Source organism: Parasteatoda tepidariorum, chromosome 7 (assembly GCF_982258835.1).
Source record: "Parasteatoda tepidariorum strain Cologne lab strain chromosome 7, Ptep-v5.0, whole genome shotgun sequence".
NCBI classification, from domain to species: Eukaryota; Metazoa; Arthropoda; class Arachnida; order Araneae; family Theridiidae; genus Parasteatoda; species Parasteatoda tepidariorum.
This window is the reverse complement of record NC_141761.1, coordinates 70527780-70554975: the sequence shown is the minus strand read 5'-3', so window position 1 is coordinate 70554975 and position 27196 is coordinate 70527780. Positions and strand designations below refer to the sequence as shown.

At 28.8% G+C, this 27196-nt stretch overlaps 2 protein-coding genes across 5 annotated transcripts in view; one reads left to right on the top strand and one right to left on the bottom strand.

Annotated features, from left to right (window-relative positions):
• The first annotated feature begins 1199 nt into the window (after positions 1-1199).
• The window catches only part of LOC107454034 (isoamyl acetate-hydrolyzing esterase 1 homolog), a 60542-nt gene continuing 34545 nt past the window's right edge, over positions 1200-27196 (top strand). For 2 of the 4 annotated variants that reach the window (XM_043041615.3, XM_071183316.2), the window contains exons 1-5: positions 1205-1641; positions 6382-6440; positions 8955-9180; positions 12708-12795; positions 15900-16018. In XM_043041615.3, the coding sequence (XP_042897549.2) occupies positions 1546-1641; positions 6382-6440; positions 8955-9180; positions 12708-12795; positions 15900-16018 (588 nt within the window). In that variant the 5' untranslated portion in view covers positions 1205-1545. Of the gene's footprint in view, positions 1642-6381; positions 6441-8954; positions 9181-12707; positions 12796-15899; positions 16019-27196 lie in introns of all 4 variants that reach the window. The other 2 variants (XM_071183315.2, XM_043041616.3) reach the window with 2 other exon arrangements.
• LOC107454035 (tetraspanin-13) overlaps positions 20641-27196 on the bottom strand; it is a 52425-nt gene continuing 45869 nt past the window's right edge. The window contains exon 6 of the mRNA XM_087168035.1: positions 20641-20663. The gene's annotated coding sequence lies outside the window, so the exon portion shown is untranslated. The remainder of the gene's footprint in view (positions 20664-27196) is intronic.

Sequence of the window (27196 nt, the reverse complement as noted above, 5' to 3'; positions counted from 1 at the left end):
ACCAAAAACAAAATAATAATAATAATATTAAAATTTAGATTAATTTTTTATAAGCTAAATGGGTTATTCTTTCTTGTATCAATTACTATTCTTATATCAATTTCAATTACAAAAATACTTCAATTTACCTTTACTAGAAATAAATGGCTCATTAAAAGGTTAATATGTATCTATAAAATGTCTTGCTCAGCATTAATGAATTTAAAGAAGTAAAATTACAAAATTAATTATATAAACTTTAATACACTTTTTTAAAAATTTGTTTACAATTGATAAATCATTTTTTGTTATCTAATTTGTTGGTGTGAATGTAATAGTTAAATCATAGTCATCCTAAGCAATGGAAATAATAATAAATAATTAAAATTAGATAAATTACAATATTAAAATAATACAACTTATTTTAAAATACTAGATCGGACAAATTGACTTAGAATTGGCTCGCCCCCCCCCCAGTCAAAAAGAAGTTCGCACGCCACTGGTGGGTGACCACTTGGATCAGTCTGCGTAGGGACCGAGGGTGTGCGGTATGGGTCCTCGTTAAACTGTTCTACCGCAAAGTGCTCGACTTCGCGTGCAGGTCGTCGGGCTACCGAAGCAGGGGTGCCATCCCCTCTGCAGATGATCAAAATTGTGATGGCATGTCTTCGGATCATCCTCAGGGATGCTTCCCAGACCGTCGCCAATAGCCCATTGTGCAGCTCTAATGCGACGTTAATGAACTGCAACTACAACAACTGTTTAAATACAGCGTCTGTTAAAAGTTGTTAAATACTTTTCATGTAAGCTAAAAGCTAACTTTTTGATTTATTTTAAAACTGCCGAGTTGCTATGGCAACGTTTTTTTTTTTCTTCTTTTAGTGGAACAAAAAATGATCGTCTTAAAATTGTTATGTAAATAAAATGTTGTTATTTTTTACTAAAAGTTGGAGTCAGATTTATTATTTTGAGCAGAAGAAGAGAACGACAGAATATTTTACTTTCTGATAGAGTTTCGTAACAGCGTCATCTAGCAATAATTTGCATACTACACAATCCAAAAGCATAATTTGCATACTACTCAATCCATCCACTTGTACGATCATAGGTTTACAACATTTGGCAATTTATCACTGTTTACAACTGGCTAAGGCGACAAATATTCTGAACTTGGCACATGCATCTTATAAGCAGGTAAGTTATACACGGAGTAACTATGAAGCAAAAACCTGTACCACCAGCAATTTTAACTCACTCCTAGATATTGAATTAATTGACGACAACACTAAATTTAGCCCAATCACTGCCTTTTTCCTTAGGGATATGACGTAGCCCTAACACACGAAATACACTCTCGATTTTTGGTGCTAAGCACCACCTCTTCCCCCCATCTCCATTCCACCTCACTACTCCTCACCATCGAATTACTACTACAGATGAATCGGTTAATGCCGCTTCGCGGCAGCGCACCGAGATTTATATGATTTCTACCATTCTACGGAGTAACTAGTTCGATGTCGTACCTGAATAATAGAATACCTTAGGAAATTAAATTTGTCTTATAAAATGGAAACTGCAGAAATTCCTGATGCGTGTGCCGATAGTTTTAAAGAATTAGTGAAATGGCCAAAAGTTATTCTGTTTGGTGATTCTTTAACACAGGTATATAATTATTACTTCTGTAATCTCATTTATAACGAATCTTTATGAACAATGCAAATTTAATCTCAAAACATTGTCCATTTATTGCAAGCAGAGTTCCCGCGAACTTAAAGGGGGAAATTTCCATGTTGCAGAATGAAATTCGCATTTTGACTGAATCATAAATGGGCACTTACAATTATTTTGACAAATAATAGCGAAACATTAAAAGCAGTTTTAGCGAAGTTTATATTATAAATAACATAGCTGCTACGGGAAGATTTTATATTTAAAGTGGTAGCAAGATTTATATTTCGCAATTTTATTTTATAAATCTGAGTTGAAATGTTCTTTCTCATCATTTTATCTTGTTAATTTAAACGGATATAAACTACATAATAATTTATGCGGTTTTATATGCTGATGAAATTTTAAGAAATATTTGCTGAATGTTATTGTTTCAATTTTTATTTCACTACCACTAGAAAAAAACGTCTTAAAAAAAGTACAAGTTTTGACAGCAAAGAAATAACTATGATTTGTCTAATATAATATCAACAAGCAATAGTATTTTTAAAAGTCAAATCTATTATAATGTTAAGTTTACTGACAGCAAAGAAAATAAAATTGCTGTTACCATGTTTACAAAAATTCATAAACTTTGTAGAATTAAGTATATCTAGGATGTTTGCTTCAATAAAAAAAAATTATTTTTTTTTATTTCCAAAGCAGTAATTTTTCCCAACCATAAATTACTGATTCATGCACTTCAAGTTAGCGCCCTTCTGGGATTTAAGTTCCTCGCAAACCACTGCCTAGGATTATTCTGCCATAGATGAAGCTACGGAAATCTTCCCTTACAAAATAAACCAGAATTTCGCTTAAATTTATAGACTAGCCTTATACTGCATGCACAATGCCTAAAAGAGGAGCACCTTAAATAGCATTTGATCTTTTACATACTAAGACTCAATCTTAGCACTTGGTTGATTGGCAATTTTACACAGTATGCTACAAAACTATATAGTAGTAAAACATTCTTAATAAATTTCAGTAACTTTCATTTAAACTGAATGAATGAAATAAAATTAAACTTTAGAATATTCTATGTCTCCCTGGGTTTCATAAATTAAAATAGATAATGCAAGTGCAATGACGAGTTAGCTTGTCACCCCTCTCTCTCTCTCTCTCTCTGTTAATAGTTTAAAGGCTGACCGCAAATAAGCTAATTATTAATTGCAGGCAATATTTTAAGTTTTAAAATCGGAAACAAATACATACTTTCTCTTAATAAGCATGTTTTACTTGGATAGTTTTGGTAGATATTTGGGGTTACTGCAGTCTGCAAAATAAGGTCCTAATTTTTTGGTAGAAAAACAGTTGAAAATTTGGACCCCTTAATATTAGTTTTACTATTTGGGTATTTTTACATATTTGAGAACTTTTTGAGTGAATCTAACAAAAATTTTCACCCAATTATAAAATTCAATGATCCAAAGATAATTCCATACAAAAAAATTTTAATAAATATTTTTTAATAAGAGTTTAAGAAATTTGGAATTGTAAGATATACAAATTTTTACTTTATTTTAAAGAATATAATTGCAAAATTTGAGTGCTATCAGTGGAATAGTTTCTGAGATATTGGATTTCAAAAAATTTGTATATTTAAAATTTTATTTCTCAGGGACTATTTGACTAAGTTTGTTAAATATTGTATTTTGCCATATAAATTTACATTCTTTAAAATAATTTAAAAAGTAGCATACCTTACAATTAAAAATTTTTTGACTATTATTAAATTAAATAATAAATAAATTTTATAATTACATGGAAGATTTTTCGATTGGCTTAATAAGTTCTCCGGACAATGCTTCTAAAATATTCTTATAATATGGTTTTAATATCAATTTAATTTTGATTAAGCATTTATAAGGTTTTTTAGTCATGAATCAAAGTTCTTACAGTGCATTTGAATGAAAATATAAAAAATCTGATTTTTTTTTTTAAATAAAAATCACGAACCCTGGTTATAAAATTTCCAATTGCTCAAAAATACAACTGATTTTTATCAATCAGGCATTTATATTTTGCTGGCTAGTTGCAAAAGGTCTCTGATAATGTGGAGATTTACATCATTGATTAAAGCAATAATCTTGTTAAAATATAGTTTATAATTTAATGTGACATAAGCGACACTAATTTTTCGGGTCACCTAATAGTACATTAGTTAGTATAAAAGATTCAATTAATCACTAAAACTTTAAAATTAAAAATTAATATGAAATTAAAGCTTAAAAATTGAGTAAAAACTTGACACTTTTAAAAATAAATAAATACAATATGATTTTTAATTTGTTTATATATAAGAACTTTTGAAATTATTATTTAAAGAAAAGCAATAAGATAGAAAAAATAAACTAGCTAAAATATAAATGTAATCACTAAATTTTGAAGAAAAAAATAAAAAAAGAAACAGTATTTTGATCTTTTTTTAAAAAAAAATTATATATTTCAGATTACAATCTATTGAAAAGAGTGGAAATGAACAATGTCATAATTATCAAATTTGTTTAAAAGTCTTCTTTAACAAATTTCTTGGATAAAATTGTGAAATTAATGTATGATTTTAATTTAAATTTAAAATATTTTAAAACATTGAAAACTAAAGAGAAAAAACTCAATAGAATTAAGAACAATTTATTCTACTCTAACAAGTTTACATATTTTACTCTAGTTAAAGGGAAAGTAATTGAATGTTTCGGAAATTTTTTTTTCACTAAAGTTAAAGCATTTTTTACAAATCATATACTGATAAACTAAAGTAAAACAAAATGATTATAAAAAGTTTAAATTAATAATACACTTTGAAAAGTGGAAATTTATTAAATTATTTTTAAACTAAAAGAATGTAAAATTTTGTTTTTACTTTAAAGATGGAGCAAAGGGTAACTTAAACCTGCAATTGCTAATGTTCTTTTTTATTTTAAAATTCCGCTCACGCCCTATTCGATTCAAAGAAATTAAATAAATATGATTTTCATTACCTCCTTTATGCGTTTTAAAAAATATAAATGTAAATACTTTCGTTCAAAATTAGTGGTTTCAAAAAGTTAAATCGGAGAAGTTCTTCAAGAAAATTTCTGATACACACATGCTAAATTATATTCACAAAATACAAAAAAAAAACGAAATAAAACAGAGCAGCATACACGATTATTTTTCTATTTGAATAAATATATTCTTGGATGGAAAACCTGAGAAAAAAAAAATTTTTCACAGTTGGTATGTTAAATTTCACAGAAACGAAGAGATTAGATTTTTTTTAACGAAATAAAAGTATTTTAAACCCATAAAGATTTTTGACGAAAATTCTCCGAAAAAAAAATTACAACTAATATATAATACAGGCCACAAAAAAAAGGCTTCGAGGGCCGGATGCGCCCCGTGGGCCACTAGTTGGAAACCCCTGCTTTAAAAGAATTGTGCAGCAAGAAATTCAAAGATTGTCTCTTATTCTCATCTTATAGCATAGCAATTTATTGATTTTTCCATCAAATCAGAAATCATCTTTTGCCTATTTATTTTTGTTAGAAATTTAATGTAATTTGTTTTGTGAATAGACCAATGTTGCACAAATATTTTCAACCTTCCAATTTTTTGTAGAAAATCGCTCACCTTCACAAAACAGTTTTCTTAGAACATTATGAGAGATAAAATTACTAAAGGCAAGTCAGTGTGCCCCTCCTGTTGCCAAATTGTTTTCTTGACAACAAGAAAAGCTAAGTAAAACTTAATAGGCCTTAGTTTCGAAGAGTTGCTGTCACCTGCACATGCAGGTCTTATCAGGGCACGATACCATCAACTCTGATTGAAAGAGACAAGACAAGGAATGCTGAGCCGTGATGTCCCAGGTGGTAGAGCGTTTGCCTTCCAATGAGCTGAACTGGGTTCGAATTCCAGCAATAGCTAGTTGATTGGAATTCCGCATCTGGCTTCCACCAACCACAGTGCTGATGTAAAATATTCTTAGTGGTAGATGGATCGTGGGTTAGAGTCCCCTTGCCATCAGGCTAACCGTGGGAAGTTTTTGTGTTTTTCCTCTCCATGTAACACAAATGCGAGTTAGTTCCAACAAAAGTCCTCCACGAAGATAAATTCCTCCCATTACTTGATCCAGGAGTTCCCTTGTCTTTTATATTAAGTTCAAAATTACAAGGCTACAGAGTTGAACATTAGTAGTCGTAGACCCAAAAATTTAGTCTGCTGTTTAACGATGGTTATAAAAAATCATATATATATTTATAAAAGACAAGGAATGCTGTATTGCTGATTTGCTACACAGTTTGTAGGGTTATTTTGTTACCAGAGTATTAGAGAGATTTCAACATTTTATTTAATGCAAGTAAGAACATTTTAACTTTTATTTTTCACCAAACAACCAAAAAAAAAAAAAAAAACTTTTAAAAGAGGGAAAAAGATTCGTGCTTTACACACTCTGGTATCCCTCTTACTTATGTAACCACTTGCTTATGTAGTCTTATGTAGCTACTTACCAGGCTTAAACCTCAGACCAACCCTCACTGGTTTATTCTAATTTTTAAACTAAATATATTAAAATTTTTAACTCTTCTGCATCCTGTGCTTAGCTTTATCTGGTTATCTATCTTATGACTTTATTTTGTTACCTCTTTGATCTTATAACCTTCATTAATTCCATTATAGAATTTTCACTATCTTAAAATGTGCATATTTTTACAGAGAAGCTTCGATCCTAACTCAGGATTGTGGGGTACTTTATTAGCTAATAAACTACAAAGGTATGTCTGAATTATTTTATATTAGACAAATTAAATGCTGTAATATGTTACTACTTTTGCAATTTTACTATTGGCACATGACAATTTTAAGAAACTTAATCTTTACAAATAAATCTAAAAAAAATTTAATCAATTTAAGGAAAATGTGGATATAAAGGTCTGTTGGACAAAACACTGACTGATCTAGACAGTTGTATAACTTGTTAACTTTCTCAAATATGGTGATCAGCTAACCTTAAAAAGTTAGGTTGCTAAATGAAACTTCTGCACACTCTCTTCCAAAGATCCCAGGATGTGAGGTCACTGAGACCCTTATAAAATTCTCATTATCAGGAAAGCTTTGGTGTCTATTTTCTGAATGCATTAGAAATGGAGCTAGAAATGATTTTTAATTTCAGCAGCAATAAAGATTCCAGCTTAAGGGTGTTTTTCAAAGGCTCTGCCATTTTACGAAATGATGCTTTTTGCGAATAATATCTTATTTTTATAACTGCTGGGAGTTTTCTACAGATTATCATGACTGTTAAGCTAAGTTTAACCTATATTTAGCCCTTTCATTCTATTCCTATTCTGAAAATGGTGAAAAATATTAATATGGAGAAAAGCACAGTTTTGAGAAAATTGAAAGCATTTCTGGTCTAATTTTTTAATATTTTTTAAAAGCTTACTCCAATGCTACATAATCTGGGCTCATTGAAAGTTGCAAAAAAGGAGAATTAGGCAATGGTTTTAATAACAATAGAAGATAAATATAATGCAATTCTATAAACTGCAATTTGCTACAAGCCACATTAACTTAACAACCCAAAAAGCAAACCAAAATTAATAAATTTGATGGATTCCAATTCTTTTGATAATTTAAATTTTTTTTTCTGCAAATAAATACTTGTGTGTATATTTTTGACTTTTTAAAGCATTTGTATTTACAAATTATTTTAAAGCATAAATATCGATTCTTTTTAGACTAATATTGCCTTGTTTAGGTAAGTGCGTTTAATGATATTTTAAGTGATCTATATATCACAAAATTTTATGTAATGCAAATCCTCCCATTTAGAGGTATGCTTTATAAAGATCTTTGACTGTATAATACATTTTACCATGTTAAAGTTACTCTTATTATTACAAATCAGGGTTCTATTTAGAAGAAATTTGGGTCCGTTATCGGACCCTTCACGAAATAATTTATCTTTTGATCGGACCCTTCACAAATTTGTTTATCTTCATTATTATTTTGTTAATCGAATGAACCCTTCCCGGGGGGGGGGGGAGAAAAACGGTTCGAGGCAAACTAAGTTTTCCTAAGTTTAAATTCCAAATGTAGTATTAGAAAGAAAGAAATTAGTAAGTATTAGAAAGAAAGAAATTAGTATTAGTAAAAAAATATTTCTACTTTTATAAACGTCGTGTGCGCATTCGTATTAGTATTAAATCAAATTTTTTTTTTGTAAATAACTAATTGATCAATTTATATTTATTCGTAAAATTAATCAATAGAATATTATGTAAATAAAAATTTATTTCTGGCAATTTTGTAAATAAAATATTATAAATTTAAGAATTGCTTAGGTTTATTAATGCGTAACACATTAAAAGTGATACATTACTAAGTTATGTTATCTAAAATCTGTCAATTGAAATTATTAAAAATGTGAAAGATTTTGTTTGCATTATTCGTCCAAAATGAATATTCTGTGTTGAGTAGTATAGGTTAAATACCAAATATTTGTGTGTTGCATCTCTAATTTAGTAGCAGCTATTGTTGAGCAGAATCTTGTATCCATTTACAATTTAAAAATTTCTTGAAAAGGTTTTTAGCAATAACAAGACCCTATTTGCACAAATTCGCAAAAGCAGGACCCTGGTTGAAAAAATGTGACTTAACGTTTATTTTATATTCCAAATTATGAATAGTTTTTTCACAATTTTACAAAAAACAGGACCTTTCACAAAATGTCTGGACAGACCCCTGCAAATAGTTGAAGTTGTTATTCTTATTGTTAGAATAGTTGAAGTTGTTGTTCTTATTAGGTATTATTTTAGTGGAATTTTCTTCGTCAAAAATATCTTATTTAATTATTAATTCTGCTTTCAAAATATTTGATTAAGTTGGTATGTTTTTCCTTTTCAGATTTAAACAATTAATAGATGAGAATTATTATTTAAAAATCAACCTAATTTTAATCTTAAATTGTATATATTATAGAGAAATTAAAAAGCAATTAAAGAAAAAAAAAATTTTATCTCATTCTCATCTTTTTTCATTAAAACCTTTTTATTTTTTCTTAAAAGCAGCTTAAATTTTGATTATCTTTTAAAAAGTAAAATAAAACAAGTCTACCATTAGAGAAAAAGTCTTAATAGTACTTAATTTAGCCAATTATAGTTTTTGTATTTTATTCTATTTATTATTGTATATATTTTGTATAGAAAACATAATTTTCCTATTATAATATTTATTGAATTTTTTTATTTCAGTATTATATGATAACTTTTTTTTCTTTTTTTTTTAAGAATTTGTGATGTGGTGAGCAGAGGATTTTCTGGTTACAACAGCAAGTTTTGCCGTGTAATTCTTCCAGAGATGTTCTCCACTTCAAATGTTTCAGACATTGCAGCATTTGTTATTCTTTTGGGTTCAAATGATAGTTGTGATAAAAAAGTTGTGCCTAAAAGTTGTCAGTATGTTTCTGTTGAAGATTATGAGAACAATTTAGAAGCAATCATAAAATATTTACAAGTAAATTATTTCTGTAGTCATAAATTTATTATAGTTTTAAATTTATTTAGTGAACCTTCCATTATAAGAACCAATACATGAAAAATCGTTTGCTATTTCATAAACAATGTGTTATTTAATATTTATTAGAATGTCTGATCTTAATCGTTTATGGGTCATTCCATGTCAGTTCATCCAGTCACCATTTCAGATTTTGATGAAAATTTGTACACTCATAGAATTTTTCATACTGATTTCAAAAATATCAATAATATTAAAGTTAAGTAAAAGGGTTAAAAAGTTTTAAGCATTTATATTTTTGCTAAAATGGTTTTCTTGCCACCATTTTGATTTGCACTTCAAAGGCTATTAGTGGCTGTAACTCCTATTTGTCCCAAAATAATAATTTTTTTTTAATTTTGTTCAAACAAAAGTAATCTGTCATTTAAAAATTTCATGTAAACAAGTGTCCTACTTATTTATTAAATAGGTTTATTTTGCATTTTTTTCTGCAATACAGTTGAGTTACTTCAGCAGCTGATTTGGTCTAACGCGTCAATTTCAAGAAGGTTTTCGTCAAAGATGGTTGAAACAGTACACTAGCATCTGTTAAAGAAAAATTTTGATGTGCGGCTCATATGAATTTTTTTTTGTTTAGAATGAAATCTATATTACCAACTACTTAAACACCATTTAGATAACTCTTAAGATTTTTTGAATGAATCATTTATTTTGAAATAAATGAATTTTAACAGTTACAAGCAATTTGTTTTACTTAAAGAAAATCAAAATTTCTGGAATTTTAATCTGGAATTTGAAACTAATTTTAAAGAATCTAAAATTTGATATTGTTTGTAGTTTTAAAAAGGCACCATTGACTCGAAATCTTTAAATAAAAATCAAGCATTTTCTCTACTATGAATCTATTTTTTTTTCTTATAAAAGAATATTTTTTCCCCTGTTTGCTCACTATAGTATTTTACTCAACATTGAACCTGTATGTTCATTCTATTGTGGTGTTAGTGTCAATTGCGCAAAGAATATATGTAAAAAGAACTATTTCTTTTGGATAATATGAAAGGGATGAGCTATTTATCATTTTAATGTTGCTGATGAAAATAAGTGCATTTTATATTTTAACAGTATTCATACATCATATGCATTTGTTGATTATCTAATGCTCATTCCAAACTTGCTTTTGAATATAAAGAGTCTGAACTATTCTATCACAAGCAGACTTTCCATGACTGCTGACGTAAAAACTTCCTTTTGTGCTTATACCCTATAACTCAAGTTCATAGCAGCGCAAGTTAAAAACACTTTTGCAGTGATAGCACAGCCACCAGTAAAATGCTCAATATTTGTAACAAAATGTTTTCATGTTTACACTATATTAGTAGCTTTTGTATCTTGTATATTAGTGGTATGTAATGATCCACATTGTCAGGAAGGAAGCAAAAGCTTTCACTAATTAGACTTTATGCTTTACATTTTTCATTTCAATGATAGCTTTCTGCTTCATCTTGAAGTACAAGAGAAATATTTTTCATCGTTTTGATATTTTTTTTTCATACTGATGTATTTTAATTATGATCTACTTTTCATTTAAAAAGTTCTATATTCTAAGAAGTTCTGATATATTCCAAAAGTTTAAACTGCACCTAAAATCTTTCAAAGTTAATCAATGCTACACAATATTTGGTACAGAAAGACAGTTGGTGATATAAAATCTTTTAATTTCAATATGATAAAAGTAAATGAAAAAATACCAAAATTCAACTTAATCATCATTTAAAGTGAGTTTTTTTTGAAGAAACTCATTTCCATGCAATCATTGGGAGAAATAAAAGAATAAAATTAAGTGTAAATATTCATAATTTGGTCTTCAATTATGTTTTGAGAATCAAACAATGTGTTAGAAATGAAAGCAAGGGATGTAGTGACTTTTTCTTTGTGATGATATTTTTCAACTTCGTAAATTCTGGCTTTCACTAATAAATGGCTAACACAACAAAATAAAAAGAGATTGTTCTGGAGCAAATTTAAGATGAGTTACAGCAATTAGTGCCTTTGATGGCCTTACCAAAATGGCACCAAAAAAAGCCATTTTAGCAAAAATATAAATGGTTATTTTATAACTTTTACTATTTCCAATGTTAATATTTTTGAAATCAGCATCAAAAATTCTATAAGTGTACAAATTTTCATTCTGTTAAAAAACATTGTAACCATTCCATTACAATAACTGATACTGCATGAAATCCCATATGCTACTTCTTAGAGGCAATGTTATTTTGGCGCCCATTAGATTGTCTCGGCTGAACTTTTCATTCCAATACAACAACTGAAATTTTGTTTCTTTTTTTTTATACCAAAAAAAATTACTCCAAAATCAGGTGTTAAACATTTTTGAGCTTTCTAATTAAATATTTTTCCATTGGCATGAATCAATGGATGTCAAAAGTCTCCCAGTAGTGTTTCAAACTGCTATTTCTTTTGATATTGCCATTCTACACAGGTGAAACATCTTGGTTTTCATGGTCTTCTGGATTTTATTTTTGCATAAGTTTTCAAACTCTAGACGTATTAGCAAAAATGGCTCCTAGCCAATGACGTATGTTTTGAAGATCATTTTAAAATTTTGGCAAAAGTGGATAAAAGATTAACATTTGTCAAAAATAAGTTCAGTATTTATGAATAAATATTAGCTATAGTTTAGTAGTATACTCACAATATAGCGACCTCACATTATAAAGTTAATTTTATTTTTGGATTCTTTAAATTTAGTGTCAACTACACTTCAGATTCTAAAAAAAATACAGATTTAATAATTGAGTTTAAGCAACTTCATTAGAAATCTGTACTGTAATTATATTTTTCACTTAAATGTAATTTTGGTGGTTGTCCAGCATCCTATTTGGCTCATTGTTTTTAACTTCTGCATAAATTCGGGCTTTATCATGTTTACTTAAAAAAATAAGTTTAATCTCCTGATAATGCCTTTAACCCACTGACGGTTCTGCATGTAAAAAGTCTTATTTAAGCTGCAGTCTACGCATAACAAAACCGGTATTTCCATGTTATTAGAAAGGGAAATGGTGTTTTGGAGAGATACATTCTCCTAATTTTGCCCATTTGATTTACTACAAGTTGGTTAAACTTTTCACAATTCTTAGGGGTTTCAGCATAATAAGTGAAAGTTAGGAATCCAATTTAGTTGTATGTGAAGCTCTTTTTTTCATTGACATTAAATATTAAAATGTGTTGTTACCAAAAGGCCTTACTGTCTCATGTAAACTTAACTATTTTTCGACATTGCATATCGTCAAGCACCTTTTCATCTAATGCAATCCGTTCAGTTCTTTATTCTGATTGATACAAAACTAGCATATAAATGTTACATTAAATGAAAAAGTGCTTGGTTCCAATCTAAGTCGCATGATATAGTAAGTTGACGCCAGACACGTATCATGAAGTACAAGCGACCAAGCTGGTTGCCAAAAGGGCTAGTATTTATAATTGAAACTAATATGTATATTGTATTTCAGAAAATTGGTATTGCCAAAGAGAAAATCATTTTAATGTCCCCTCCACCCTATTGTGATGAAAACTGGATAGCATTTTGCAAGCAAATAGGTATTTTTAAAAAAATTTAGTGTTTAGTAAAAATTTCTTATGTCTTAGGTTAAAGTGTTATTATTCTGTATAAATGTCTTGGCAATCATTAAATGCTAGTTGATGTGATCAATATATAAAATAATGTTTGAATTATTTTTGATAAACTTAACCCTTTATTTTCTTACATATTTTTTGTGTCCTTTAACTGATCTTCCATCACAGGTCCATCCCTATCCACAGGTTTGAGATTCCTCTGTTACAATCATTTAACACTGCTCTTCATGTACCAAATTTGATATCTGAGGATCATTTTATATTTTGAAAAATTGTAATAATTTGGTTAATAATCTTTCTAGTATATCACCATTTTCTTATTTTTTGGAAATCTATTCGAATTTAATCTTTTGCACCCTGGAATTCCTGCTACACCTCCTCAGACCTGCTTCTTATCTCCCTTCTTTGATTATCATGTTCAAACTTGTCCCTCTGTCCCTATTGGTTTAACGACTTTGTATGTTTTTCTCTTTACTTCTCAACTGCCATTTCATGTTTAGACACTGAGAAAGGTTTTCGTTTATAGAACTAAAAATATAGTATGTCTATTTCTGCCCTTTAATTCGTGGTTCATTCCTTTTTTTTTCTTTCTTTTTTTTAATTTAGTCTACATAGCACAAAATATACCTTATTCTCTTTGGATATTCTGGTATAAATGAACCTTTTTAGGGTAAGTTTTTCTTATTTTTATTCTTCCCACCTCTTTACTATATCTCACTTTAACTGTTTTTGTAACCCAAGACTTAAGAATTATAAAATCTTCAATAACTTGTGTTTTTTAGTTCAGTTAAGGCATATAAAAGTTTGTTGCAATTTCATATATTTAAAATATTATTTACCCTCACCCAACCAAATTTATAAAATGCTTCGTATTATAAAATGTTTCACTTTTAAGGGCTGTTATTCAATAAACCCGTTAAAAGTTTGCTTCTGTTGAGCATGAAATATATTACTTGCATATTATATTAATATTGGCAATTTACATCCAATTTTAACGAAATTGTTAACAGTTTTGGTGAAGAACTGACTTATTCTGCTCTAAGCATTTATTAATCCTTAAAAAAAATTCAACAAATTGCTCAAATCTAATCATATATCTGAACCTATTCCTTTATCACTTGCCAATCAAAATACTTTTATCTCTTCTGTTGCGTTTACCCACATTTGTTTCATGCAGTCCACCCTCACTTTTAATGGTGAATTTTATTGAATGATTGATTGTTTTGCTATGGATTATCTTCTCAGTCCCTAATTAAATTACCTGTATCTGCACTACTTTGAAGAGAAACTCTTTGATTTATTGAAGTTCCCTTTTTTATAGATGATATATCAATGATTGTTTCTCTTATAAGGTTTTCACTAGTGACTATTTGCTATTTTATTTACCTTAGGAAAACTTTTTTCCTATGCAACTTTTTTGAGCAAAAAAAAATGTCCAAAAGCAATTATTTTTTAAAAAGTGACTACTTGCAGAGTTAAATGATAGATGTTTTGCACTTTTCCTTTCATTTTAATTTTGCTAATAATTGTAGATTTTGTACAATGAATTAATTTTTGCTCTATGTATAATGTTCCATCTATCTTTAAATTTGTTATGTTAGCTTTATTATCCTCAATACTTAATTATACATTATTTTATTTTTAGAATTAATTAATTTATCATTTCCATTTTGCTTTCATTGTGCAATTTTTATAGTTTATGTGCAAAATTTAATGCTTCAGATTCGCTTTTATTTTCCATGAATTTCAATTCAAGCATTACGACCTGGTTTGAAATTTATAATCTATATGGTATTTGAGTACCACATCGACCAAATTTTATATACAAATAATGCATGGGGATTCATATGCCTGTGATTTAAACGTCACAGATTGCGATTAGTATTCACACAATTTTAAAATGTAACATTGTGATTAATTTTCTAACCAACTCCCTGACATTACAGTCCATGTTGGACCATAGCCTTACTAACAATTTTTCTCCAAAGTCGCCTGTCTCTAGCTCTTTGTTTTCAGTGTCGGACCCTTAGAATCTTAAGGTCTTTCTCCACCTCCTCTAACCATCTCTTGGCGGCCGGCCTTCGATTAATTTTCTGGCATTTTTGAAATCAAACATCATGCTTCATATTTGTGTGATTTTAAAATCAAACATCATGGTTTGTATTTGCATGTTTAAAATTGCAAATATTGCAATACGTATATTGACTCCATTTCAAAGCATTGATGAGCAAAAAGAATAAGTTTTGTCTCTAGTCTACTCATAATTCAAGACATTTGTAACATAAATTCCTTATTCATATAGACCAATAGACAAAATAATTTTAACATTCTTTATGCAATTTTCCCGAAGCTCCATATTATTATTTTATTACTAAAAAATAATCCAAATCTGCATAAGGAATTTAAACCTATATTAGCAAAATTGTAATAAAATGTAGCTAACTCAACTGTTAGAGAGATAGAAATAGGGAGGGAAAATTCTAAATTAGTTTTTAATCCTATTTAATTTTCACAAATAAACTGACGATGGATATTTATTTTATTCGGCCAAGCTGTCACCTAATTCCAATTTGAGGTATAGAGCGTGTGGTAATTTAGATTATTTAAATTTTTTCTGATAAAATTATATAAATGCAATTTTGAGATCATTAGTTTTTAAAAGGTAGTTAAATATTATACATTGTAATTTTTTAATTTTGCTATTTACGTATAAAAAATCATCCAAATCAGTTTTCCTCACTTTTCTTAAATAGTGTTTCATTGCTTTTGAATGTCAGATTTTTTGGAGAATCATTCATATAATTGTTGTAAATGGAAAGTTTCAAAAATAGTCTTTTACACATTTTAATCTTTTTTTCTTACTTGCTCTACTATAGTTTGATAAGTAAAAAGAAAAAAAGAAATTAGCCTGAACAAAATTATAGTTGAAATTTATTAATTCACTTTAAAGTAGCTGTTAGGATAATGCTATAAATTTTTGTTATCTTTCAATCTTATCTAATATTTTAAATGCTCTTTTTTTTATAAATATGTTTATATTTCTGGTGAAATATTCTAGTGCATTTCAGGTCGAAATTTACCTACTGGAGAACGACAAACCTCTCAATATGCCTCTGCTTGTATAAATTTAGCCAAAAAGTTGCATATTGATTATGTAAATATATATGAAGAAATGATTAAAGAGAAGGTAATTAACTGGTATAATTTTTCATATTTTCTATCCCATTAATACAAAAAATTAGAAGCATAATTTTGTTTTTGATTTCTGTTGTATTTGCTCTGAAAAGGCTAAATTAATGCTTTTGTTTTTGATTTCTGTTGTACTTGCTCTTAAAAGGCTCAATTAATGCTTATCGATTCTAAGCTTTTTATTTTCAACACAGCTCAGTAAGAAAATAGACAAAGCTTGAAAAGCATATCAGGGTGCGTAGCCAAATTTTTCAACAAAAAATAAGCACCTTTTAAGCACTTTCAAAAAAGATACAATTAGGCAGGGTTGGCAACTTTTTGATGATTTTATCGGGATTTTACAGTCATGTCAAAAAAAAACTTTAGTTTTGTTGGCATAGTTTTTGACAATTGTCAAAAATCATGAAATTTTGAATCATAAAACGAATGGCGTTTTCATACGCTAAGGACCGACAGTATGCTGAAATAGATTGGGATTGAATTAATTATAAAAACATTGAATAGAATAATATGAACAGTGTCTTTTTGCATAATACGTGGCAAAAATCAACAGGGTAAAGTGAAAATTGAGCACTTTTCAAAAACACCTAATGAAAAAAGCACCTTTAACGTCTTTTAAAAAGCAATAATTGAAAATAAGCACTTTTTTAAAACGCCTGCATATGTACGAAAATGAATATGGCATAGCTTAAAATGGACCACTGGATTAAATTTTCTAAACTATGAGTTCAAATAAATTAGTAATACATAAATCACTTAGTATATTTTTTTAACGTAAATCTTCTTTTTTTTCTTCAGCAGACTCCTAGTTTAGTTCTTTCAACTGGAGTCAGAAGAGACTTATAATTTATCACAAGTAGGAATTTCCTTTTTTAAAAGAACTTTTCGACTTGAAAACACATAATGCAACATCAGAAATGCTTTCTTGGAGTTCTAGATGAAGAAATTCAAACTGACCCTAGATTATTCCAGAATATTTAGAGTTCTATTCGGTGTGGATGTGAGGTCTGCATTTACATTGCAGTTAATGGGAAAAACTTTTTTTTTTACAAATGTTCTTTTTGTACATTTGTAATTAAAATGAATATTCACTTGCAGTTTTTATCTTTCATATTTCTGTGTACATCAGCATAGCAGCCAAGCATTTCTAACCATAAATTACTATATCATTTCAAATCATCTCAATATATTATAGACAAGGTAAGTTTAGCATTTTTATAAATTGCTTATTTTAGGTTTTGGTTTTTTAAGAACACTTAAAGGTGCTTATTTTCGTTGAATATTTATTTCTCTTTTCTGAATTTTTTTTTCCATCTACATGCTGATTGCCGCCATAATAAATTGCTCAGAAAGCATGATTCTCACAACAGAGTCATTGAATTGCAATTCTATATTGTACAGAAGAGCTAATCATTTTTCATATGGTATGCAAAATGTGTACTCTCAGGCAGAAAGATTCCTGCGCTTCACATGAGCAATTCTGAAATCAAACTGAAAATATCTCACATTTTTGCTGCTCACAGGGATCGTCTAAATTTTACCAAATATTTTTACCATAGCGAAAGAAAATGTTATTTTCCTGTCTGGATGATTTATTCACTGGATGATTATACACTAAAGAGCTGATGACTTTCTTGCACTGTTCTATACATAGCTCAGTACACTGTCCATGAACTTGACTTAGGGATCATTTACTAATTAAGTCTATTTTAATGTATGTTTACAATAGAAAAATCAAGATACAACAGTGACAAAAACTTAGAAATTCAGATTTTTAGAAAATTTTCCTTTTTGTATGATTAACTACTTATTGCCACAACAACAAAAAAATATCACTGTTCTGAAATTTTATTTTAGTATTGATAGTATTAGCAAGGGAAAGAAAATAGTTGTCTAGCCACTTTGAATTCCAATCTATTGTGAAGCACTTCCTATTACTTGACAGAACAGGTGTTTAAGATTATAATGTCTTACAGCATCAATTGCAGGAATACAAATTTTACATACGTAAATATGAACCAGCCACCAAATTCACCAATTATACTGTCCAAATTGCTATTTAATTTGCAAAGATTCAAATGATCAGCTGAAATATCTCTTTTCCTTTGTGCTTTTAAAATGTTTTTATGAGTTAAAAGAAAGGTTTTGCAATGCCAATAAAAGTAATAATTTAATCCTTGAACTTTTATACCACAATAATGGGGGGGGGGAATTGCTTTTATAAAAATGTGGCAATTAAAATTTAATTTAGTTTTTCTTATGCAAAAGTTTTAAATATATAATTCTATGATTATAGAGTAATTGTGGCACATATATCTGTGGATAGGCATATTTCCTTTCTCCTTAAAACTATAGGTGTAATTGTGCTCCCAATTTTTGTGTTGAGAGAGAACTATTGCAATTTTTCTTGACAAACAGCTCTAGTGGGTAAGTAAATATGAATTTTTCATTGTTTTATGATTTCTTTAAATGCCAAATTAAGTAAAAATAATTTTAAATTGTTGAAACTACTAATTTTTTCTATTGTTTGAATTAAAAAAATTTCTTGAGCCTATGTATTGTAAGATTTTTAAACTTGTAATTAGTTTGCTTATATTTTATCGAAAGTTTAACTTCCTGGTACTCAATCGATGTGGAATTTTGTTATTTTTGTACTACACATTTTGTTGTGAAATTATTTATTTTTGAATTTTAAAAGTCCACAAATTTTTGTGGTGTCAAGTCTGAAGCTCACAAGTATGGACAAACTTGAGAGCCTTTCATTTAATCTATGCAAATGAGATCACTTTCCACAACCCTTTTTGAGCTAATTTTACTGAAGCATTTATCTTATAAATATTTAAATAAATCGAATCTCACTTGCTTTCAAAAGTAATTTATAATTCTGATTTGATCTGAAATTTTTCTTTACCACTAAGTTTGATGTTTATTAGCATATTTTTAATGAATGTAATTACTATAATCTTGGTGATAATATGTTGTCCTAGCCTATACACTATTTTAAAATCTGACCATAACTTTCTTGTTTTACTATTATCAAGAATAAAACCAAAAAAAAAGTAGTGTGTAATTTCTGGACTTACCAATCATTCCCTATTTCAAAATTACACATTCATAGATATAGTTGAAATTGCTTATCATACTAGAGAAAAAAAGAAAGATTAAAATAACTATCTAAAACTTTGATGATTATATTAAAAAGTTTGTTCTCTACGCTAGCTGTGATATACTCTGTAGTTATCATGAGAACTCCTCCCAACTTGCTCTGAGTTGTCTGCTGTTATGGAAACAAGAGTAAAACCATTTCAAATGGGGGAAATTATGGTATTTACCTTATCCAATGGAAAACTGTCAACCTCCCATTCTAAAAGACTTATCTTAACTACTAACATGAGTCGTTTCTAAGCTTCTCTTGTTAGCCAGAGTATGAAAGTATGCAATTTAAGCAAATTTTAGTTCATTGTGTTAAGTTTTTTGATAATTATTAAACAAGGGATTTTTTTACTCTAGGATTGGCCTGACTATCTAATTGATGGGCTTCATTTCAATCCAAAAGGGGGTAAATTTGTGTATGATTTGTTATGGCCAGTAATTGAAAAAAAAATTGATGAAAAATTAATTTTTCCTGTGTGGAACGAGTTTGATGAACATTACCCAGTTTAAGAAGTTACCATGTGATTTCTTAATTTGTATTAAAAATAATGGAGATAGTGAATATTTTGTATGTTTTTGTTAAAATAAATTTCTAAAAAAAAAAATTGTTTTTTTTTCCTTTATTGAAATTCTTTCAAAATAAATATTCATCAAACTAACACAATATAAGATTTGACTAGCAACAGTAGACACATAGAAATACATGTTGTAAAGATTCTGCCAATGATAATAAAAATATTAAACTTTATGATAATAAAAATATAAACTTTTTTAAAATGTAACATTTTGTTATACGAGGAAGAACTCAAAAATGTTGCAACACGGACCTCAAATCTGCATTTAAATTCAACTTACCATTCAAAATAAATATACACTGCTAAAATTTAGGTTTCCAATTTAGAAGAAATAGATTCTATGAATTAGATTTTCATATAGAAATTTCCTTTTCTATCAATAAAACTGGTTGAAGACATCTCCTCAATCGCAATTAAACATATGAGGTATTAATGTATTGAAAATTCAAAAAATTTCACTTTCATTAGAAAATTTATCTTAACAATCAATGTTTTGAATTCAAATAAATTGATTAAATTAGCTACAAACTAAAAAATATCGACAATTATGCAGTTAACTAGGATATTTTTAAAACTTTGTTTATACAAATTTGATTAAGATGCTAAATTTAAAAACATGCATTATTTTTAGTTTGTTTTGCAAAGTTTTCTTAGAATTAGGATCTAATGATACTATTGCAAAGATATATAATTTAGCTGATTGAAATTATAAACTGATTTGCACATTAAAGGCAAACATTATAAATGACAGTAAAAATAAGATGGCAAAACAGACAAATAATTGTAGTTTCATAAATACAAAATAATACACTTTCCCCTGGTAAAACCAACTTATTCAATATTTAAAACTATATAAACAAAAGAGTGGGATCCATTTTGCTGTCTATAACGATAAACCAACCAAATGCTGAAAATCTAAAAGAAAAATTACTTTCAAGAGCAGTTAGAAGACTAGATTCATTATTGCACACTGATCTAATAAACTGTGAAAAAAACTAGTTTTGTTTTAAAGAAATGTTTTTACATAAACTGTAAGAAACAAGAAATATGAAGATCCAGTGAGCTAGTAAACTGCATGGTTTATATTTACATTAGAGAGAAAAATGTTTAATCTATTAACCTTGGTCAGAAACACTTCTCATTGAAGAACTAACTTTAAACATACACAATTACTCTGCAAGCTTTCAGTATTTTTTTTAAGAAAGAAAAAGATAGTTATAACCTATACACAAGCCGATTTGGGAGAAATTGAATGTGTGAATATGTTAAAAAACTTTTATCAAATGTGGTAAGGTTTTTGAGTCTTACTCCCCCCCCTCCCTCCAAAAAACAAGTGTGGCGCCAGTAGGGGGTCAGGGGGGGGGGGCAATTACACCCCTGTCGGTGTTTGACATGGTCACCCCCCCCCCCTCGGGAAAATGTTTAAAGGTTCGTTGGGAAAATAGTCTGGTCACATTTTTTTTCTAAATTATGTCAAAAATTCATTTACAAATGCCTAATAAAAATTTTGTAGTTGACTTTTTAGTTTTTATTTATTTATTTTTAAGAATTAGCAACAAAAATTAGTAAAATATATTGTAAATTCTATGTAATTGTAGTTTCACTGCACTACTCATAGCTTTGCCCATACCTGGTTAAACTAGAGACCGGATGCGATTAGACTTTCCCTGAGACACATCTTCATTTTCTTGGAAACTTATCTTTCAAACTGCTATCATTTCTTCTGGAGAAAGGGGATACCTCTTTGCTGGGGGAATAACTAACAAAAGCCTGAGGGATAGAAAGAAACGCAGGTCCTCTTTGTTACGAATTCTTTTTTAAGTAATGTGTTTATCAATGGTTTATGGGATCACATAATTGCTTTTTGAAATTTTCAAGCAAAATTAAAGTATAAGAATAAAATAAATTTTTTTAATATTTTCGTCTTTTTTTTAATACTTTTAAATGAGGAAAATCATTTACTTATTCGGATTCAAGGTTTATATTTTAATCAACGCAATAAATATGCAGTCGGAAAAACAGTAACAAATTCTTTTTAATTTATTATTTTTTTATCATTTTCTTAGTAGTAAAAAGATTGTTGATTGATTCAGAAAAACAAACTGTTCGTATTCAATATCTTAAAATATATATTAATCAACATAACAGATTCTCATTGACTTATTTTATGTACAGTGCATGAAGTGGAAAAATGGAACACCTTGATTACTTTTGATTTAATTATATTTTCACATACAAAGAGTCAGTACCATATTTTTAGTTACGAAAATGAACAGAGAAGCGCATTCTGTTCTGGATAAACATACAAGTTTGTCTATAGCTTTGGGTTTTTAATTTTCAAAATGCGGAAACAGCCGCAACCTGGAAGATACGGTCTGAAGTTATGGCAAAGAGAGAGTTGGAAAGTTTGGATCCTTTAATTTTGGTTCCTTGGGTTATTCATCCACTTTTCCTTCGAGGTTAATATCTTCCTTACTTGTACTATGCATGATTCTTTATCGCCTTACGAGATCATCGCCAACAAAACCAATTATTTTTATTTTTTGAAATGCCGGATGCAAAGTATGAAATAATTGTCGTGATGAGGTTATTATGTAACTGATGTGCATGTTATGGTCAATAACTGAAATCGGTGGTTGTTGACTTTCACCGGTGAATGTTGACAATCAAATTAGTCACTTTGGTGAATGTCCGAAATATTTATTACATCCGATTTGATATTAATTTATTCGTGGATGTAATTACATTTATTCGATATTTTAATACTTACTGACGATAGATTAGAACAAACATCAGTGTTTAGAGTATCGGGCAAATATATACCGGGCAATGGCACTTGACTTTAAAAACACATCACTGTAGGGTATACCGGGCAGTGGCACTTGACCTTAAAAAACATCAGTGTAGGGCAGAGATGGCGAACCAATGGCACGCGTGCCCTTTACGGCGCGTTACACAATATTCTGGGCACGCCACCGATCACAAAGTTCACTATAAAGCATATTAACAATTAAATTGAAATTCACAAAAAACAAGCACACAAAAAAACAATTATTAACAAAAAAATTTACAATTAATTCCAAAAAAAATTTACAATTAATTCCAAAAAAAACAATTAATAACCATAAGAAACAAGCTAACAATAAATAACTAGCAAAAAAGATTTAACAGTCCTGCTTAAACTAACATCTTACAACCTAATATAAGCTATTTGTCATCTAATCTGCAACAACAGAAGTCACACTGATGTTACTTTAAGTTGAATTACGCGTATAACTGGGACATTGCAAAATGTTTTTTTTTTTTTTTTCATTGTAAATAAAGAGTTTTGAGTTGATAGTATTTAGTATTATTATTTTCCCAATAATCACAAAGTCAAAATTATATGACGGCACGTCTATGACCCCATTAAACAATTTTTTGAAAAAAATGGCACGTTGGTGCATAAAGGTTCGCCACCCCTGGTGTAGGGTATACCGGGCAGTGGCACTTGACCTTTAAAAAACATCGGTGTAGGGTATACCGGACAGTGGCACTTAACCTTATAAACAGCATCAGTGTAGGGTATACCGGGCAGTGGCACTGAACCTTAAAAAAATATCAGTGTAGGGTACACCGGGCAAATGTATACCGAGCAGTGGCACTGAACCTTAAAAAAACATCAGTGCAGGGTATACCGGGCAAATGTATACCGAGCAATGGCACTTAACCAGACCTAGTATGACTAGACCTTTAGTAAATGTCCGAAATATATACTAGGTCTAGTGCCACTTTTGCTATAGCTTAAATATTTAAAAAAAAATTAAACAAAGCGTTTGAATCAATTTTAAACTGATAACGAAATTATTGCTTTAAAATTAAAAAATAATAATAAAAACTGCGCCAGATAAGAGTAATTGAAGTAGTTGCTTTATACAGCGCATGTGCGGAAAAAAATTTCTAAAAAAATTATCCACGTGCATCTAAAAGTGGATGAATATCACAAGACACCTTTAATTTTAACTTCACTCTTCGATTATTGCCCATTATCTCGAGAATCTTTTGAGTGTGTTAAAAATTGTTTGCATAAAATTACGAAAAACATTTTATACCCAAATCTTTGAGCAAAAATAATTTTAAATAATTATTTCTTATTTTTTATTAGTTTATTAAATAATAGTAAAATATATTGAATTGTATGTTCAACATATTTTTACATTTTTTTAATTTCAAAATACAAACTTTCAGAGCAATCGATCAATTAGTTTCTGAGTTATCAAATTTTAAAAAAGTCAGTTTGCTTAAAATTTTATTTATCTCGAATTATTCAACCGATTTCATTCAAATTTTGTATTTCGCAATTTAAAATTACCTTCCATAAAATTATATAAAAGTTTGTATATCTTGCTATTTTATTTTATTTTATCCGTCGTTGAACAACCGACCCAATTTTTGGGTTTACGACCGCTAATGTTCAACTCCGTAGCTTTGTAATTTTGAACCAATCCAGAAGACAAGGAAACTCTTGAATAAGTACCCCCAGAGGTATTGATTTGTTATGGGAACATGGAGGACTTTGCGACTCCACAGATTTAACGTGCATCAGTCGTTATTTACAACACGGGGGTTTCAAAAATCGGGATTCAGAATTTTTCCAACGCATATTATAAATATAAATATAAAAAAATATTAAATATTTTATAACTATTTAAAACTTTATTTTTTGCATGGCATTACCTTTGGAAAAACGAATTTTTGCAATTGTATGAAAATTTTTTCGATTCAATCAAAAAGCAAAACGTTCTTGAGGTATGACGAGATTGAGATATTTTCACTGAGCTTTTATTTCGAAGCTATTACTATGAAATTAATAAAAGAGGACAAAATGAAAGACGTTTTTATTTATTTATATCTGATATTAATATTGAAAGTGAACATCATTTCACCTTATTTTCCTCTTTCAATCATAATCCTTAAAATTATCAAAGCATATATATATATGGATAATCATCAGCTAAATTACCTTTCTATATATAAAAAAGAAAAATTATTTTGCTATTATCAGCAATATTGACATATACTTCAAATGAATGTACAGTGCGCAAAAAAATAAATGAACCCACTGGAATAAATTTTAATCTTAAGTTCGGATCTTCATGTTCTAAGACTCGTTCTTAATGGTTCGAGAGGGTGACATCAAATATACTAATTAATTAGTCCAAACGATATTTTAAGTTAGGAAATTAGACATAAAAACGTTATCCGATTAAACATACCTTTTTTCGACGGATTCGGATTTCTGACCCCCAAAATATAGTAGTTTCAATCTAGAAATATTGTTTTAATTAGATTTTTCAGGAACGCGCTTGAAAGTTAGGACCCTTTGATGATAACTTTAGTTTTTGCGTATTTCACCATATCCCAATTTTTTTTTAACGAATTGAAAAAGTTTTGCATACAATTCCAATCATATCAATGAATTCCTATTCGTTTTTCTAAAGATAATTTCATGCAAAGTGAAACTTTTAGTAAACATTTATCATTACTTTATTTAAGGGAAGTCGAGAAACTTAAGAAATGTAAGGTGTACAATTTTTTCATGATTTGCAATTTTAAATGTCAAAATACGAAATTTAAGCAAAATCGGTCAAATAAGTCCTGAGAAATAAAAATAAAAAAACTCTTATTTTTCGAAATTTGGTCCCCTAACTTCTTAATTTTTAGTGTCCATTTTTTGTGACTTAAAATTCGTAACTATGAAAGCAAAAGCAAATTTAAATCGTAGAGGAAAGAATGTTTCGCTTTGACATGTGGTAAGCAATAATCAATTAACTGTGTGAAAGGTTATTCGTTGCAGGCGTATGTCAGTATGTAAAAAGCTTTTGCAGGGCGAAACAGAAATCTTGGTTAGAAAGTGTGCTTTCAGCTTTGCAGAGAAACGAAAACATAGGCAGACAAACAGCAGCCATGTGTGGCAATTTTTTTTAAAAATGTAAGTTAGTTAATATTCGTTTCTCGGAGGCAAATTTAAAATTTGTAAATTGAAAAACAATTACAAATTTAAGCTATATTGTTTGAATCTTGTATTTTAAGCCGATGGACTTACTCTTTTTCTCAAATGGAGAAATTAGCATTTTGCCGGACATAGATGTTCACTTTAAAAGCATCTTTGAAAAGAAAAAGGAATCGCAAGGAGACATTTTAAAAGTATCTTTGTATTTATTTACAATATATATTAACATCGAGTCCCCTGATTAAAATAGCCTTTTATTTGTCCGTAAAATTATACTATGTAACAATTTAAAAAAATTCGAATTTTTCAATTTTATGGGCGTAACCATTTCGAAGTTCGTTCAAAACGGGGCATGATATCTTTAGATTGAATACGTGGATGCAAAAAATGTACTTAACTTTATTTGTAAAACATTTAAATGATTCAAAAGCCAATCAATGCATATAAAAATAGCATTTTATATCAAAATGTTTTGTTAAATGTGCATGAAATTTCAAATTTTTATTAACGAATAATTTTTGCGTTATGAGAGTAAGAAGCGCAGACTAGAAATTTTTTGAAATTGCAGTTACTGCTACTACTATTTTTCTTTATTACAGAAATAATTTTTACTCTTACAATGTATGGTAAATTGCACCATACAGTACAAAATAGATCGATAACATAAAGAAAAAAAATTAGATTTAAATTTACATTAAAAGGAATCTGCACATTATGGTATCAATATTAGTGATTTTAGATTCTCGGAAACACACTTGAAAAAAATTATGTGAGAAAAAAATGTAAAGTATAACATTCTTTTTAAATAAAATATTTTGAATTTATTTGTTTGAGCCCCCCTGTCGGGGGTGACTTGACCCCTTGTCGGGCAGAGTCTGGTGCCACTCTTGCTAAAAAATGCTATTATCTATTTCTAGGAAAATGCTTAGTTTCAATTTAGTCGAAGAGTCTGGAGTAGTTTAAAAAAAAGGTGGGAAGAGCAACAGCCGTACAATCAAGAAAAGGGTTAGGAAACTAATGATAAGCAGGTTTTATTTCACTGACATCCCAAATCCTCAAGCTAAGACATTTTTCTATTATATTCCAATTATGTAATTGGGCTGCTTTGGGAAGTATATTCTAGGCTCATTTGTATTTTGTCAAGCTTGAAACTTAGTCATTTTATTAAACAAAACTAAAGGATACAAAAGTTTCATATACAAAAAGAAACAACTGTATTAAAGTTTAACTCGCACTACTTATTGTGAAACTTGGTTAAATGCACTTTTGAAAGAATTCTAAAAACATCTTCATTAAGGTTATTGGTTACAAAATACAGTGTATTTTTTTAAAATGCAACATAAATGGAGAAAGTACTGTTGTTATTTATTATACTTTTACAATATGGATAACCAACAACTGTTGTTATCATACCTACAAACTATAGGAATAAACAACAGCAATAATAATTTGTTGT